The sequence below is a fragment of the Chiloscyllium plagiosum genome, unplaced genomic scaffold (genome assembly GCF_037043375.1).
Source record: "Chiloscyllium plagiosum isolate Xiang-an unplaced genomic scaffold, Cpla_swu_hap1 HiC_scaffold_18, whole genome shotgun sequence".
NCBI classification, from domain to species: Eukaryota; Metazoa; Chordata; class Chondrichthyes; order Orectolobiformes; family Hemiscylliidae; genus Chiloscyllium; species Chiloscyllium plagiosum.
Genome location: NW_028270156.1, coordinates 52,251,229 through 52,270,621, shown reverse-complemented (window position 1 = coordinate 52,270,621; position 19,393 = coordinate 52,251,229). Strand labels below are relative to the sequence as shown.

The window sequence follows — 19,393 nt, the reverse complement described above, 5'->3', positions numbered from 1 at the left end:
GGAGGAAACAGGAACACTCGGAGGAAACCCATGCAGACATGGGGAGAATGTGCAAACTCCCCACAGACAGTCGCCGAGGTTGGAATTGAACCCAGGTCCCTGGCACTAAGAGGCAGAAATGCTAACCACGGAGCCACCGTGCCACCCTATTTTGATCTATTTTGATATTATTGTGGATTATTATCATTCAAATTGTAAACTAGATGGGAGAATGCTTTCATTATGTGCTTAGTATGATTTTTATTTATTATTTCAAAAATATAACAAAAATGAATGTGTTACAAAATTCACATCTTTTCATTTGGGTCATTGTGCTATGTTGTAATCTATGATTCTCTGATGACGTTCTGATCTGCAAATTTGTGTCTTATGATATACAGGTAATGGAATGGAACAGACAATGGGATGGACAAGATTAAAAAAAAACCTTTACCTGATCTTTCTTCTATTATGATGCTGAAGGTAGAACTTTTTAGGTCAGCAAGTGTGACTGCCTTCATTTTGCAATGAATAGTACTACATTTTGTTAAGCTTAATGGAAGTTCGGAGGGAAATACCATCATGTGCAATAATGATTGAGCCCTGAGCAAATGAAGAATATTCAAGTACCATGTAATTGTAACTCAGAAATTCGCTAATGTAAGCAACAGTGTTTTATCATTACTGGACCATTTTAACTACTTGTGTTAAAGACCACTGAAAGGAGAGTAAAATATGTGGGTCACAGGCTCCAGTGCAGTTAGAGCTGCAGTGCTCACTCAGTGCGGGACTCCCTGTATACAGCGTTCAATAGCCTTTCCAAGTTAAAAATGAAACTACATTATGTACAAAGTTTACAACCTTGACCAAAATAGATCATATTGGTTCAATCCATCAGCATATCCTGTACCAGTAGTGATCACTATATAAAACCTATATAGTGTACTGGACTGATAAATCTAAGACAACAAAATATCAATGATCATTGAACCACTGTGGATTGCCTGGAAGAAAAAAGCAAAAGTGAAATTCATGGTTAACAAGTTAAACTTACAATTTACAATCCATAAGACTGAATTCAGAGTTAATTTTTTTACATAGACTTAAATATCAACAACAAGATAGAAAGGAAAAGTATTAGTTTTGGTTTATTTTCTGGATTCAGTCAAAACATATTTTGAGGTGACATCTGTGACAAAAACACTCTGAAACAGCAGTTTTTCAACAGAGTAATTTTTATCACAGCCTACAGGGAACACCTTTCAGGTTTTAATGCTTAAAAAGAAAAAAAATTGCAAAACAAGGTCTGTTAATATAATCTAACAGCCACAGTGAACAGCATTGCTGCTAAAACAGCAATATTGAAATTACGCCCAGACATCAATCTTGTGAATAGTTCAGAGAATTCCTGTTGGCCCTTCTGTTCATCTACACTGTCTTGAAAGCTATAAGGAGAACAATCCATAATGTTTTATTGTCATATTTCTCCCTCTCTTCTATTTTGTACAGTTGCCTTTTTTTGTTGCAGAAGCTGCAGAAGAAATAATGATTAATATTGAAAGGGGTAGGAGGGTAGTACATCTCATACTTCTGGATCTTGTTCTCTACCTCCCCAAAAAATCATAGATAATTCATCGAGGACAGATTCAGACTATGAACTTTCTGAAGGGCTGCGAAGATTGTACTCCAGATCTTCCTATATATCTGCAGTCACATACATGCTAAATGAGGAATGAAAAGTGTTGTAAAGATAATTTGGCATTGCAACAAAGTTCATACTATAAAAATAGTCCACTAGATCATACATAAAGAAACTTTAAGAATTATTTATACTAGAGTTGGATGTACTGTTTTTCACTTCATCATAGTGAAGTCAATGCAACAACTTCTCTTAAAGGAAAGATCAGCAGCTGCTCATCTTAAACATTCAAACCCTCCCCTGATTTTTTTGCCCGCAGCACCTACTTGATGGCTTTCTTCTCATTTCGGCCACGGTTGGAGTCTGGTGTGTTGACTGCTTCCAATGAGCTCTTGTGTCTTTTACCCTTTAAAAACAGAACGGAGAAAGAAAGGAATAATTTAACAACATAGAAATGTATTACACCTACAGTACAATTATGACAAAATAGATGTTATGCATTTTACTTGGGAAAGAATTTTTAAAAATGGACTGGAGTTTGCAGTCAGCAGTGAAGTAACAGTACTTGCCACTGACCTGAAAGAAAACTTCCCACAAATATTTTGCCATGTTTATGGCACATTCTTCCCCTTCCCAATGTCAATTTGTTTTCACATCAATCCAGAGGATCTCCAGTGCAGCAACAGTGATGTTATTAAACAGGGAAAACAGTGAGTCATTTCTAAATTTTCTCACAGGCAGAAAACTAGGAAATAAGAACACCGATCCCATTCACTTTTAATTTTACCAAAATCCAAGTGATATCAAATCCAAAGTGATTTTTTTCCACAAGGTGAGGATGTTTAGCGTACAGAAGGCTTCAGCATAGAGATAATGGGGTTAAACATTACAGGTTTTCCATTAATCCTGGCAAAAAAAAGGTGCCATTGTGTGGGTTAAAAGTTAGTTACTCATTTCCTTTAATAATCAAATCTGCCCGTTGATTATGGCTATGAAGGTCCAGGAATAAAAATCAGGAGCCTGTGAACGATACTGTTTTGCTCATATGGTATTTATGGTGGTGCATGAGAGTAGATGCTGCTTCTTGCTTACTTTAGTGTTTATGCAGCAACACCAGGAAGATCAGCCCTTCCGTGGCTGTGTGATTGACTATCTACTATGTACTGGCAAATGTCAATTGTATCACATTTTGGAAATACCCTAAACCTGAAATAAGCACTTTAAGACCACTTAAAAGTTTGTCTTTGCTTACTGGAATGTAATATTGTGACAAAAGAGATTGAAATTTATTAAAATAAATATCCAAAAACTTTGTTTAATTCTTCCACAAAAACCTTGCAATAACAGGATAAAAGGAAATACAGCCTGAGAAAGAATGGTGGTGGATTGTGAATTTTTAGAAAATAGATCCCTGTAAATTGACCTCAAACTTTGCACGGAAACAATTAGATTTAAACAACAGAAGCATTTGTGCCATTCAGGAAACCATACAAAAATTATGTAATGAACTGAATTTTAATCATAACCCATTGTAATTAGCTAAATGAAAATGCTTTAAAAATAACTTTAATTCAAAAGAGAAATAAACAGGAACAGTGAGGAATTCATTTTCACTTCTAGAAAACCATAGCATTGATAGTTACACTCTAGGACACCAATTGCAACTCTTACTGTTGTGCCCCAAAGGACTGGTAAGATTCATCATTCTTTTTTGTTAGGAGTTACTGGTGACACCTTGTTCTAATTTCTTTTTCCTAACAGATTGTTTCAAATGCTTCTAATTATCTTAATTGCATAAAATTCATTCTTCAAATTTCATTGGTGAAATTGAAGTGTGAATGAATTATCTTTTTACTACCATCTCTCTGTGTTGTCCCCAGGCTGTAAAATCCCTTCCAACATTATCTACCTGGGGTTTGACAGCTTCTTGATCCTGGACTCGGATAGTTTTTGTCCCAATAGTAGCCACAGTCTTCTCAATGACACTACTGTTCAGAAGAGCTGCTAGCTTCACTCTTGCAAGTAACTCTTGGAAGGCTGGATTATAACCTCAGGTTCTTGATTGTAGGAAAGTCCCACTGCTAGCCTGTCTGGCACTCAGTACTGCTGGGCCTTCTCACAGGAGGTAATGTGAATCAACATGGAGGGGTGGGGAGATGGCAGAGGCAGATGGATTATATTTTTGAATGGGGTAAACTTCAGACAGTAGGATCGTTGCCTGCGCCAGAATTGTGCTTGGATGCTTTGACACTCATCCTCATTTATCTAGAGCCGTGCTATCCTGAGCAGGCTTTACAACCATTAGTAAAATCTCTAAATACATCTTTGTTAAAAACCAGCAACATAACTGGCAAAACTGCAGAAGTTAACATGCGGACAGCTCCCAAGAGGGTCATCATCATGGCTCCCAAGGAACCATTTCTGAGGTATTGGAAATTCCTGGTTCCAGTGTAAGTCCACCTTTCTCCCAAGTCCAACACTATTGTGATCCTGAATAGCAGCCAATATCTTAGTACTTGCTGCTACTGAGAGCAAAGATCTAGACCATTAATCAAATCTATATGCCACCACCTTCTCAAGGACGTTAGGATTAGGCCATACATGCTGGCATAGAAACGGATACCTACATTCCATGAATGAATTAAAAAAAACAACTTGACTTCAAACACTATACATTTCCCCTTGTTTGATGGAAACAATGACAATGTAGAAAATAAACAAATGTATTTATGAAGAGACTTATGACAACTCTTGAGATGGCTTCAGAGTACTGAATAACTTTAAAGTGCAGCAGTTTGAGTAAATAAATAGCATGTTATCAACAGAATGCATTTCATGGACCTGACCAGGCGTGCAATATTCTGCAATGGAGCTATCTGTCAAATGCCATAAAACATCCAGCAGAGAGATCAGATACGTATTTTTTAAAAGGAGCTGAAATCATGTATGGAGCACTTTCTCATGGATTCATCGCAAAGTGCATCACAGCCATATGTTTGAAGGAGGCAGCAGATGGCATGGTGAGAGAATAAAAGGGTAGCAGCAATAAAATTGGCCTAGCAATGAGGCTCAGTGCAAGAAGGTGACCGTAAATGGCTCTCTCACTCCTATGCTGTCCCTGAAAACTCCTTGGTGCCTCTCGGTCAGCAGCATAGTGAGCTGCTCCTATCTGATTGAGTAGAGTTCAGCCCCTGGCTAATTCCATCTCTCATTTTCCAGGATATATCATGAAAGCTACCCAATGCCAGGAAGAGCCGCTGGATAAGATCAGGGTATTGGCAGCAGAGAAGGGAGCCTCCAGGAAAAGTTGAAAAACATTTACTGCCTTAATGACCACCTTGAAAAAATTTTTGCAACCTTCAGGCAGGGTATACGTATGTTTATATCTCTGCAATTTAAATTATCTGCTATATCCCTTCTGATGCTCGTAAATGCAACATTTTAAAAAAAGCTGAGAGAGTATTGGTGTAGTGCAAATACCTCCCCAACATCTGCTATAAAAATAATCTGCTTCTAAATGAAGCAAGAGAAATGCACCAGCTTCAATGTGACAGTACAGCTTATGGCTCTGCCTCTCAGTTTGTCTGCACCACCCAGACACATGCAGAATGCAGCTGCTGTAATGATTGGAGAGGGAAACATACACCTGAAGCAACTCCATGATTTGAAAGGTACTAATTCTCAATGAAATTTGTATGGCTTTAACTCAATAAACGTTTGAGTGTTTTGTTTAGACATGTGGAGATGTTATTGCAAATTCTGGTGAATCATATGACGAACACATACAGATGGACGCTGCTTAATCACATTTATTACTCCAGGGCATCTACATACACACCTAGGAAATTGCCTGAACACTCAGGTAATTACTGACATTACTGCGACAGTAATAGTGTGTTCACGTGTAGTGTCTACAGCTCTGGGTCCTGAGGTCTGGGTTCATCCCCCATATATATCAGGGATGTGCAAGAACATGTTTGAACAGGTTGATTAGAAAATATCTAGTTATACCAGTAATAACTACACCAAACACATGAGAAAAACAACCAGTTTGGAGCAGTTATACGTGTATACATCATCAGTACTTTTGGCAGTTCCTACTGTGCTAGTGAATTATTGTTCATAGTAGAAATACTAAAAACACTTACAATATTGCTAGTTTAAATAGCACTCTGTACTGGTTTACAAAAACTGAACTCAGCCAGGAATAGTATAGCTTTTCTCTTTTGGGATGCAGTCACAGTTGTAACAGAGGAACGCAACAGCTAATATTCGACTCATTGTTCCTTAATTGGTTGATCAACATAGTTCATTTTGGAACTAGTTGACATCCTCCTTTACCAAAGGCTGTTGAGGCCAACACATGCATACTAACTTAAAAGGAATGTTAATTGTGGACGTAAGTTTGCTCGCTGAGCTGGAAGTTTCATTTCCAGACGTTTTGTCACTCTACTAGGTAACATCTTCAGTGGGCCTCCAGACGAAGCACTGCTGATAATTGCTGCTTTCTATTTATATGTTTGAGTTTCTTTGGGTTGGTGATGTCATTTCCTGTGGTGATGTCATTTCCTGTTCTTTTTCTCAGGGAATGGTAGATGGGGTCTAACTTGATGTGTTTGTTGATAGAGTTCTGGTTGGAATGCCATGCTTCTAGGAATTCTCGTGCATGTCTCTGTTTGGCTTGTCCTAGGATGGATATGTTTTGTTCCAGTCTAAGTGATATCCTTCCTTATCTGTATGTAAGGATACTAGTGAGAGAGGGTCATGTTGTTTTGTGGCTAGTTTTCTGCATGTTTGTCTAATGTAGTGTTTGTTACAGTTCTTGCACAGTATTTTATAAATGACATTAGTTTTTCTTGTTGTCTGTATAGGGTCTTTCAAGTTCATTAGCTGCTCTTTTAGTGTGTTGGTGGGTTGGCATCATGGGACCCACAAACCCTCCAACACACTAAAACAGCAGCTAATGAACTTGAAAGACCCTATACAGACAACAAGCAAAACTAATTTCAGTTACAAAATACTGTGCAAGAACTACAACAAATACTACATTGGACAAACAGTCAGAAAACTAGCCACCAGGATAGATGAACATCAACTATCCACAAAACGACATGACTCTCTCTCACTAGTATCAACAAACACATCAAGTTAGACCCTATCCACCACAACTGAGAAAAAGAACAGGAAATGACATCACCACAGGAAATGACATCACCAACCCAAACATATAAATAGAAAGCAGGAATTATCAGCAATGCTTCGCCTGGAGGCCCACTGAAGATATTACCTAGTTGGGTGACGAAACGTTTGGAAATGAACCTTCCACCTCAGTGAGCAAACCTACATCCAGAACCTCAGCTACAAATCTTCTCAAAACTTGCTAAGTGTTAATTGTGAATAACATGCATTTTTAACTTTCATATGCTGTTTGTATTGCATTACTACTTAATATCATACCATTAACCTTAGGAGTTTTTCTAGGAGTTTTTCTACCTTGTCAAAATAGCTTCATCATGGCAATGTTGTTTGAAGAGTAAAGTTCCCCAGAATGCCTCTGTTATGTTTTGCAATGTAGGTATATCCATCTATGCAGGTGAGAACCACTTAACTTCTTTGCAAATGTATGCATTTGGATTTGCGGCTTGGAAAATGTGTATGTCGGAATGTGTCAGCAGACCAAGTCTACACATTTCTGGAAATTGACCTCCAGCCCTACATTGCCAGTTCCATGAACTGTTAAAAATATTTGATAAATGGTTAATTAATAATTGCAATAACAGCTGTTTGTTCAGAATTTTGATTTCAAAGTTCCACAGTCAGAGTTTTCCATTAATCTGTAGAGGTCATAGAGTCATAGAGATGTACAGCATGGAAACAGACCCTGTGGTCCAACCTGTCCATGCCAACCAGATATCCCAACCCAATCTAGTCCCACCTGCCAACGCCCGGCCCATATCTGTTCAAACCCTTCCTATTCATATACCCATCCAAATGTCTCTTAAATGTTGCAATTGTACCAGCCTCCACCACATCTTCTGGCAGCTCATTCCATACAAGTACCACCCTCTGCGTGAAAAAGGTGCCCCTTAAGTCTCTTTTATGTCTTTCCCCTCTCACCCTAAACCTATGCCCTCTAGTTATGGACTCCCCGACCCTAGGGAAAAGACTTTGTCTATTTATCCTATCCATGCCCCTCATAATTTTGTAAGCCTCTATAAAGCTCACCCCTCAGCCTCCAACGCTCCAGGGAAAACAGCCTGTTCAGCCTCTCCCTGTAGCTCAGATCCTCCAACCCTGGCAACATCCTTGTCAATCTTTTCTGCACCTGTTCAAGTTTCACAACATCTTTCCAATAGGAAGGAGACCAGAATTACACACACTATTCCAACAGTGGCCTAACCAATGTCCTGTACAGTCGCAACATGACCTCCCAACTCCCGTACTCAATACTCTGACCAATGAAGGAAAACATTGTTATGGTTCTGTTCGCCGAGCTGGAAGTTTTTGTTGCAAACGTTTCGTCCCCTGGCTAGGCGACATCATCAGTGCTTGGGAGCCTCCTGCGAAGCGCTTCTTTGATGTTTCCTCCAATGTTTATAGTGGTCTGTCCCTGCCACTTCCAGTTGTCAGTTTCAGCTGTCCGCTGTAGTGGTTGGTATATTGGGTCCAGGTCGATGTGCTTGTTGATGGAGTTTGTGGATGAATGCCATGCCTCTAGGAATTCCCTGGCTGTTCTCTGTCTGGCTTGCCCTATGATAGTAGTGTTGTCCCAGTCGAATTCATGTTGCTTGTTGTCTGCGTGTGTGGCTACTAAGGATAGCTGGTCGTGTCGTTTCGTGGCTAGTTGATGTTCATGTATGCAGATTGTTAGCTGTCTTCCTGTTTGTCCTATATAGTGTTTAGTGCAGTCCTTGCATGGTATTTTGTACACTACATTCGTCTTGCTCATGTTGGGTATCGGGTCCTTCGTTGTGGTGAGTTGTTGTCTGAGCGTGGCTGTTGGTTTGTGTGCCGTTATGAGTCCTAGGGGTACCCGCGCAACTTCATCAACAGATGCCTAAGAGAAAGACCACGGAACGAGGACATACCACAACCAAAAGGACTAGCCACACTACCATACATCAGGAGCATCTCCGAACTGACAGCCAGACTACTGCGACCCCTAGGACTCATAACGGCACACAAACCAACAGCCACGCTCAGACAACAACTCACCAGAACAAAGGACCCGACAGGGACAGACCACTATAAACACTGGAGGAAACATCAAAGAAGCGCTTCGCAGGAGGCTCCCAAGCACTGATGATGTCGCCTAGCCAGGGGACGAAACGTTTGCAACAAAAACTTCCAGCTCGGCGATCAGAACCACAGCAACGAGCACCCGAGCTACAAATCTTCGCACAAACTTTGAAGGAAAACATACCAAACGCCTTCTTCACTATCCTATCTACCTGCGACTCCACTTTCAAGGAGCTACGAACCTGCACTCCAAGGTCTCTTTGTTCAGCAACACTCCCTAGGACCTTACCATTAAGTGTATAAGTGCTGCTAAGATTTGCTTTCCCAAAATGCAGCACCTCGCATTTATCTGAATTAAACTCCATCTGCCACCTCTCAGCCCATTGACCCATCGGGTCCAGATCCTGTTGTAATCTGAGGTAATCCTCTTCGCTGTTCACTACACCTCTTTGCTGTCTACTACACCACCAGGTTTGGTGTCATCTGCAAACTTACTAACTGTACCTCTTATGCTCGCATCCAAATAATTTATGTAAATGACAAAAAGTAGAGGACCCAGCACCGATCCTTGTGACATTCCACTGGTCACAGGCCTCCAGTCTGAAAAACAACCCTCCATCACCTCCCTCTGTCTTCTACCTTTGAGCTATTCTACCAAATGGCTAGTTCTCCCTGTATTCCATGAGATCTAAAATTCACTGGAAATTCAACTCCACTGTTAAATCTTGCCCCATCTTGTTTGTTTGGGGATTCAAGTCACTATCTAAGGCTTTTAAAATTTAGTCAGAACTGTCTGTATGTTCTTTGAAAATTTGTTGATTTTAACATGATTCAATAAAGGATTTATTGAATACAATAATGTATTAATTTATTCGAGGAGAAACTGAGGACTGCAGATGCTGGAGATCAGAGCTGAAAATGTGTTGCTGGAAAAGCGCAGCAGGTCAGGCAGAATCCTTCCTGAAGAAGGGCTTATGCCCGAAATGTCGATTCTCCTGTTCCTTGGATGCTGCCTGACCTGCTGCGCTTTTCCAGCAACACATTTTCAGCAATGTATTAATTTAGTCAGGATTGCTTCCGAGCTGTTTTCTACAAGATGTTGAATCCAGTATTCTATTTGACCTATTTCTGCCATTAGATATTTTTGAAAGTATTATTTCTCCTCCTATGTCTTATTTAATTCATTCTTAATCATTTAAAATTATTTTAAATCTGTAGCATCTCAATGTTGCCTGTAACCTAGTGCCTTTGAGACAGCATTGATCTAATGTAACAATATATTTAAATTCCGTTGTCTTAAAGATGCTTCAAACTTTCACATTCAGTTTTAATACAGCAATAGTCAGTTCTTCTATAATGCAACAGTTGCATTCTTGTGCAATCTCATATTATAGAAAAATTGTGCTTTAGAAACAACTTCCCCAATTCATCAATTGCATTACAGTGAATTTGTGTTGACAAAATGCGTATTTTGCAGAACGACCTGCACGCATGATATTTTTGCAATAAAGATTTAAATTCTGCTAATGAGTAATGAGAGTTATTCTTCCAATAATGATTTAAATTTAGTTAATGAGCAAATTTGTATTGAGTTATTTCTCTTAACTTTTAAATTCAGCTAAGTAGAGATAGTATATCTTTGTATTGCTTGCTGAAGGTTTTCCATCCTCTGGAGAGTTCTCCCATCTTCTATAGAATTAAGGTTTGCCATGTCTTCCCAAGTTACATGAATGCTTTCCTTCCTTGAAGGTTTAAACACATAGCAGATCCCTTTGCACATTGTGTTTTTAAATAAGCCTCTATAAATTCAGCCGAAAGAAAACCTTTCACACTGAAATCATACTTTAAATTCTGAGTGTCTCAATTTTAAAACTCTTAACTTTTGTTTCTTCTGTTAGAGTCTAAGCGCCATTTGTGTGTTCATGGCAGGTACAAATATTATTAACTAGCTAACTACATAACTACCAGGAGCCAATGATATGTCACATCTGTCTCCACTGGGACCTTGTGCAGGACAAATCTTTTTGATATTGAAACACAATCTTTCAAGAACTATCACTTTATACAAAACTTTTAGTCATCAGCTCATTACATTATGTTCCAATATTAGACCTTATTTTAATTAAAAGTACAGGACAGTGTATCTTGCAAAATTAAAAGTTATTTAAAAAAGTAATTTTACATGAATAGTTTCATTTTGCAATGGAGCTATTCAATGTCTGTGCATCTCTTTCTTTTTGGAAATGCTTGCTTACTTCCTGAGGCAGCAGATGTAAAGTGATTCACAGTTTTGAAAACTCTGCAGAATATAGTACGTAAATGAGCAACACTTAATGAGAAGTAACCGTTCTTGTTAGAACTAGCATGGGGTAGAGGTGGATATATCTGTGAAGAAACTGGGGTTGTGTGACTGGAATGGAGAGTGTATGTGAAAGAGGTGGATAGAGTGATGTGAGAGAGTTGGGAAAATGCTGGGATGGGCAGGGGAGAGGAGTGGCTGGTGGGCGAAGCGGAGCAGTGAGAGGCAGATACATATGTCAGGTGGGCTGGTGATATGGACAGGGAGGAGGAGCAGGTGAGGGTTGGAAAGCAGAGAAGACAGAGAATGAGGATAGGGGAGGAAGAATCAGATGTAGAGTTGGTGTGGAACAAATACAGGATCAAACACCATGGGTCAGAGGAACAAGTACTTAGTTAGAAGTGGGAAGAAATAGAGGAAGAGTTAGAGAGAGCTGAATATTAACACGGAAGATAGGAAGCAGTTTCAGATCATAAGTAGTTACACATCATGCAATTTTCTTTTCTTTTATTCATTTGTAGGAAGTGGGCATCATTGACTGCACCAGCATTTACTGTCCTTGAGAAAGTATCAGAAGCTGCCTTGAACTGCTGCAGATACGCCAACAGTAGTGTTAAGGAAGGAGTTCCTGGATTTTGATTCAGTGACAATAAAAGGAACAGCGATGTATTTCCACATCAGGATGGTGTGATACTCAGAGGCAGCCCCCTCATCTTTCTGGGTGGTGGAGGTCATAGGTTTGGAAGGTGTTATTGAAGAGGTTCCTGTAGTGCATCTTATAGATAGCACACATTCTTTTCACTGCTGATGCAATTGAAAACAATGATTGTTGAAGTTGGTAGATGGGATTCAAATCTAGTGAGCTGATTTGTCCTGGATAATGTCTAGTATTTTTGCCGCGACACCCATTCAGACAAATGAGGTATCAGTGAACATCCTAGCCACTGGCCTTACGGCAAATGTTATTAAGAGAGCAGCTAAAGGAAATTGGGCTGAGGTCACTACCCTGAAAAACCCCACTGTAATATCCTGGGTCTGAGTTGGCTGACCTCTGACAATCGCAACTATCCTCCTTTATGCGAGATATAACATCAAACAGTAGACAGCTTTTCTCTGATTCGTGATGGCATTCAGTTGAATGCTGTTTTAACTCCAAGGACAGCCATTCTTATCACACCTCAGGTTTAGCTCTTTTGTCTGTTGGACTAAGTTTATAATGAGGTCCAGAACCAGTGGCCTTGTTGGAATTCAAACTGATTGTTTGTGAATACGTCATAGATTTGCAAGTGCTTCTTCATAGCACTTTGCCAATGGCTAAGAGTTGATTGATAGGACAATAATTGGCCATTTTGGGTTTGTACTTTTTCTTGTGAACAGGGCATACCTAGTCACTTTTCCACATTATCAGATGTATGCCAGAGTTGTAATTACATGAGAACAGTTTGACAGGGTTGCAAAGAGTTCTGCAGCAATAATGTTCAGTACTAATGCTGGAATAATTTCAGTGGTTGCAGCCTTTCCAATATCCAGTGCCTTTAGCTATTTCTCAATATCATGTGAAATGAATCAAATTGGTTAAGGCTGGTATCGTGAAGCTGTGGACCTCAGGAAGAGATTGAGATGGATCACCCACTCAGCACTTCTGACTGAAGATGGAAGTAAATACTTGAGCCTTGTCCTTTGCACTGAAGTGCTGGTCTCCCCAGTCATTGGAGATACAGATATTTGTTGAGCATCCTTCTCCAGAGATGTTTGATTGTCCACCATTTGCAATGAGATGTGGCAGGATTGCAGAGCTTAGATCTGTCCTTTGACCGTGAGATGACTTGGCCACATCAATTGCTTCCTGCATCTACCATTTTGCATGTAGGTAGTCCAATTTGTAGCTTCATCACATTGGCGCCTCATTTTTACATATATCTGGAACTGTTACTAGCATGCCCTGCTGCACTCTTCATTGAATCTGGGTTGACCTCTCTTGGCTCGCTGGTAATAGTAGAGTTTGGTGTATGCTAGGCTATGAGGTTTTAGATCCTGGTTGAAGACAGTACTGTTACTACTGATGCCCGGCTTTGCATTGCTAGGTCTGTTCAAAGCCAGTTTCATTTAGCATGGTAGTGTGACACAACACTATGGAGGGTATCCTCAATGTTATGCCAGGACTTTGTCTCCACGATATGTGTGCAGTGATCAGTGGCAGCAACCGTGGAAAGAAAGCAGAGGAGTGTCTTGGGTTCCATCCATTATGATGGTGTCACAGACTTATGGGCAAATAGCTAAAGAATCTTGGAGGAGTAAGAACTACCATCCAATCCTTCTTCACTATTGTTTATGTAACAATATCTATCATAGCAATGTGAACTGTAATAAACTATGCCTTTTTCAACACAAGGATCTTTTTGTTGAACCTGCACATGGACTTCCTTTGCCATACCAGATCAAATAGGCTCTGGAGATTCCTACAGTTAAAGAGGATCAAATGCAGCAAAGCTACCCTATGGTGAGGAGCAGACTTAATTTAACTGCACACACAATGACTTACTTGCCTTTTATTCCTGTTATTTTATTAGTTCTCAGCTACAATGCTAAAATTCCTTACCTAGCACCATTGTAGATGCACCATCAATATAAGGATGGCAAGGGGAGGCAGTCTATGTGCCAAATCATCTCATGGATGTTAGGGACAGCTCATAAATATGACCTTGCCAGTGTCACTCAGACTGAGAATTTTTTTTGGTTGAAAAAAAAATGCCCAAATCACCTGATCCAGAGTCTTGCAATTTTTCATTCGCATAACCTATGAATATTTCTCACCCCAAATTTCAGCTGTTAGCTGAAGAGTTTAGAAATAACAGAGCAAGTGGCTGCACTGATTTAGTTTATAATTACTGCCAAGCACATGTGTGGCCTCCAAGTGTTTGAATGGAGGTCACTGTCCAAATTCCAGCTCAGGTTTTAGCCTCCAATCCATGGGACAAGCTCTGGTAATTTCAATCTAAGCTGAAAATGTGTTGCTGGAAAAGTGCAGCAGGTCAGGCAGCATCCAAGGAACAGGAGAATTGACGTTTCGGGCATAAACCCTTCTTTGGCTTATGCCCGAAACGTCGATTCTCCTGTTCCTTGGATGCTGCCTGACCTGCTGCGCTTTTCCAGCAACACATTTTCAGCTCTGATCTCCAGCATCTGCAGCCCTCACTTTCTCTCGATAACTTCAATCTAACCCAGGACTCAGGTTCTCCTATTATGCACTGTACATAAATCCGTTTATTTTGCACACAACTACAGTCTCCATCTGTATTCAAACAGAATTACCTATGCAAACTAACTGTCCCAAAACTATTTTATAATACTTACACAAATACACTCAAAAAGGTCTCAGGTTCATTCTGAACTAACAGTTCAACAAATATATTGCTATTTTTATGCATATCAAGCACAAAACACAATGTTGCTGGCAAAGCAATTTTCCATCACTTCCCAGCTAAGTGCTTAATAAAACCATTTTGAAAGAGATTTGGATTCAAATTCCACTCTCCAAGATGGGTATATTTAGCAAGCTCCAGCTAGTCAGCCATGAGTATATAACTATACTGAATTATTAAATTTGCTTTCATCCTGTCTTGTTCCTAAATGCTTCCACATTTGTTTCTGCTGAGCAGTTTCTGGTGAAAAGAAATAGCTATCAGGTTAACCTCTGCAATAATGAAGCAGAAATATCTCATTCATTGTACTTGATTTATACACAAATATTATAATATCCCATGTGTCAAAATATTATGTTGTAAATGTCAATCTTGAAGCAAAACCACACTCAACACTCCCTAACTTATGATACTTATAATTTTGGAAATCAACCAATAACACTGCATTATAACCTACAGAATTATGAAAAATACAGGTAAAAAACAAAAGTGATAAAGGAGTTTCCATTATTTTTAAGAGAACAATCCAATCCTCCTTGAATAAAGTAACAGACAGAACATACTCTTCACTAATCCTCTTAACCAGGTTACTGTGCATACTCTTCCGCAGCATCATTAACTTGTGTCTGTATTAATTTAGAACCTTAAATTTTAACACTGTCCCAAGATTTTTCATTCAAGCCTTACCAAAAACTGGATGGCAAATCAAAGAAGATACTAGTAATGCCACTTGGCTAAGGCATGTGTTTTCAGAAAGTTTAAAAAGGTGAGGACCTTTAGAAATGGAAGAATTGAAAGAGATAATTTCAGAGAATGGCATTTGATTGGGCAGCTGAAGTTTGACAGTGTGAATAAAATCAAATGTCTATCTGTCAAAATCTGAGAAGACTTGTCATACTGAAAACATTACAACTTTAATGATTTCTAAAGTTTACTGGTGAGAGGTCAGAGACTAGGTGCTTAGATTTACAATGTTAAGGTTCCAATAAGATGCTAGTTCACAAAATTAAATTTCCTACAGTACAGGAGATAATATACTGGTGTGGATTAAAATTGGTTAACAGATAGGAAGTAAAGAATAGGAATAAATAGATAACTCTCACATTGGCCGACTGTGACTAGCAGAATACTGCAAGGATCAGTATGTGGTCCATGGCTGTTCATAACATATATCATTTGGAAGTGGGGACGAAATGTAATATTTCTAAAGTTGGAGATGTTACAAAGCAAATGTAGAGACTCTCACTATTTTTCTTTTATTTTTCAAATTATTTTTGGTGCAACTGAGAGTTGAGGTGAGGGTGAGTTGGACTTGAAACAGCTGCGTGTTTTGAAAATGAAAAGAATCAAGTGCAGATGTTTGCTGTTGGTGACTGGCCTGGAAGATAATGCAACTGACCAATCAAGGGAGTACTGATGCTGACCAGCCAAACATACAGAATATTGACTAAAATAAGAACTTTTATTTATTCATTCACGGAGAGTAACGGGAGTGTTGCTGACTAGGCCAACATTTATTGCCTATCCTTAATTACCCAAAGGGCAGTTAAAGGTCTACCACATTGCCGTGGGTCTGGAGTTACATGTAGGCCAAACCAAAAAAGGATGGCAGTTTCCTTCCTCTCAGGATATTATCGAACCATGTGGGGTTTTTCTGACAATTGACAATTAATTCATGGTCATCATTAGACTCTTAATTCCAGAAATTTCTTATGGAATTCAATTCTACCACCTCCACGGTGGGACTCAAACCTGGGTCCCCAGAACACTATCTGGATCTCTGGATTAACAGTCCAGCATTAATACCTTAAGGCCTTTGCTTCCCCTCATGAAAAAAGAGGGAGTAAACTGATTCTAACTAATTTCAGCAGGTGTAGAGAGTTGTTTTAAAAATCAACTTCAGGAGTGGCTCTTGTTTTGTAATTCTCTCCAGTTTTCTGTCCAGTTAAATGTTTTAAAATGTTCTTAAGAATCCCAATTTGTAAGTAAGTAAATAACCCTGCAGTGTAATGAAATTGTTCACATTCACTGGTGACTTTCAAACTAGATATACAATTATATGCCAGTGAATAATCCATTACCCATAGTTTGCTTGAAGGCTTAGCATCCATTATTTGAGACTGTTTTAATTTAAAATTACAATTCTTTAATTTTCTTTTAAATTTATCCCTTAACTGTGTCTATCATTCTATATTTAAGTGGGGTTTTGATCGAAGATGATTGGTTTTAAATCATACATATTAATTAGATTACTTTATTTAGCTTTGTCCTGAAGTTACATTATTAATAATGAACTGCTATTTTTTTGTTTAAGTTATAAACTTGGTGTCCAAGCTTCATAGAGTCTGGTTAGTAACAATTGAGCAAAGCTTGAGGGTCATTGAATATTTTAATTTCACTGTGTTGTGAATCTAGTGATAGTAAGGCTTTGTGTCCATAATACTAAGCTTGTAAGGAACTGTCACCTGGATTTGGACAAGCACATATCAGATGGAAAAATTGCAGAAAAATATGAGGTTATTTACTTTGGTAAGAAGAATAGATATGCAGAATATTTTGTTAAAGAGTGAAATATAGGAAAGTGTAGATATGCAAAGCATCTTGGGTGTTCTTGTCAATAAGTCACTGAAACATGCAAGTGCAGCAAGCTATTTGAAAGGTGAATACAAAGTTAGTCTTTATCCCAAGAGGATTTGAATACAGGAATAGTGAAGTCTTGCCTCCTTTGTTAAGGAGGTTTTTTTTTAACTGCACCTGGCGTACTCTGTGATTCCTTTAACTCAGAAAAGACATTATTGCTGTTGAGGAAATGCAATGTAGGTTAACCTGACTTATTCCTGGGACGGTGGGACTGCTCTACAAAGAGAGATTAGGCGAAATGGTCTTGCATTTGCCAAAGTATCAAAGAATGAGAGGGATTCTCATTGAAGCCTACAAAATACTTAAAGGGATGGACAAGGTAGATGCTGGTAAGATGTTTCCTCTGACTGGGGACTCTGGAACCAGGAGGTATAACTTAACAATAAGGGGGAATCCCATTTGGACCAAGCTGAGGAGAAATCATTTCACAGAGGGTGGTTAACCTTATGAATTCTCTACTCTACAAGGCTGTGAAAGGTCTGTCTTTGAGGGTATTTAAAGGAAAGAATTTTTTTTTGATGATCAATGGCACAAAGGGTTAAGCAGTAAACGACTTTGAAGTGTTTGATCAGCAATGATTATATTAAAATGGTGGTGTATTAATGGTCTAAAGGCCTACTCCTGTTCTCTACATGATTAGCAGAAAGATACAGGAAAATAGTTTTCGCCTGGAGGGTGAAAGAGTTCTGAAATATTGAAGACATTGATCACAATCTTTCATTCCAAAGTGAATGCAACAGCAGTGCCAGTGCCAGAGGACTGAAAAGCTGCTAATTCTACATCACTCTTCAAGAAAAGTGAAGTAAATAAACAAGCAAACTATAAACGAGTCAGTCTAACATTGGTGGTAATAAAGTTATTAGAAGCCATCATCTGGAACTAAATAAATTTAGAACTATGAAACAAAAAGAACCGGCATCAAATCGTTGAAGGCAGGTCATATCTGACTTTCTTGATTGAATTCTTTGAGTTGCACCCACAAGGCTAATTAAGATGGTTTATTTGATATTGTATGGAAGAGTTTTAGAAGGCATTCAGTAATATGCTATATTGGGTCACATTAAGATGGAAACCACACCATCAAAAAGAATGTAGCAGTATGGATATAAAATTAGCATAGTAACAGAAAGTGAAGACTGGTCACAGGTGGATGTTTTTAGACTGGGATGTGGTTTGTAGTGGTGTATTCCCAATGCTCAGTTTGGACTCATGACTCTTTATAACTTTTATTAACAAGCAATCTCGTCCCTTGTACAAGTAAATTTCGTTCTACAAAATTTGCGGATGATAAGAGGCTTAGTAAAATACAGATGGTGAGGATAGTTATTGGTATCAGGATGACATTAACAGGATGCTGAGATGAATAGAAGCATGATACGTGAATTTCAATGCAGAGAAGTTTTAAATTATGTGCTTTGGGAGGATTAAAATGTAAAAATCACAACTTTGAAAAATCGAAATAAGCAGCGAGTGCAGGGTATTCACATACACAAACCTTAAAAGTGACAGGGCAAATTGATGAGGTGGCTGACAAAAGGATTGCCACTCTAAACTTGACACAGCAGAAAATAAACTGCCCATGCCACTTTCATTTCACAAGAGAAGTTATCGGAGCTGCACCATCTGCTGCAGGCTGACCTGTAGATAATGCCTGGAACATATATAGTGATTGTAACAAGGTCAGCCAAGTAGATGTCACAGACTAACAGCCCCAATAAGGGAGTCCTGGCTGACAGATACAAACTGGAGTGTCAGATGTCCTGACATTCTGGGAAATGACTCTGATGAGGCTGTATCAAGAACTTTCCACGTGTAAATAAAGGGTGAGTTGGTGATAGCCTCTGTGGAGTTATTTCAATGGACAACTCTTCCCTTAGAAGTGAAGTTCATCACAGTATGAAGCTTTTACACTGCCAATGTATAACAAGGAAGCATTTGGAAAGGTCAGCCAATTTGCAGCACACACATTTATCAAGCAAACAACAAAAGCGCTGTTTGCACAGCTAGCATTTCAAATACGTTGCTTTGGAAAGGAGACAACAATTCGAAACATTTTCGCCAAATGGCAGCATTGTTCAGAGTCCATAGCACTAGATATCATGCTATGGACTCTGAACAATGACCCAAATGGCCCTTCTTAGTGTTATTCAACCATAGAATGTCACTACACAAGTG

The 19,393-nt window shown here is 39.0% G+C and overlaps 1 protein-coding gene across 5 annotated transcripts in view; it reads right to left on the bottom strand.

Moving 5' to 3' along the window:
* The window catches only part of LOC122557864 (synaptotagmin-7), a 688,014-nt gene that overhangs the window by 203,189 nt on the left and 465,432 nt on the right, over window positions 1-19,393 (bottom strand). For all 5 annotated transcript variants that reach the window (XM_043706001.2, XM_043706003.2, XM_087996613.1 and 2 more), the window contains exon 3: window positions 1,945-2,024. In XM_043706001.2, the coding sequence (XP_043561936.1) occupies window positions 1,945-2,024 (80 nt within the window). The remainder of the gene's footprint in view (window positions 1-1,944; window positions 2,025-19,393) is intronic.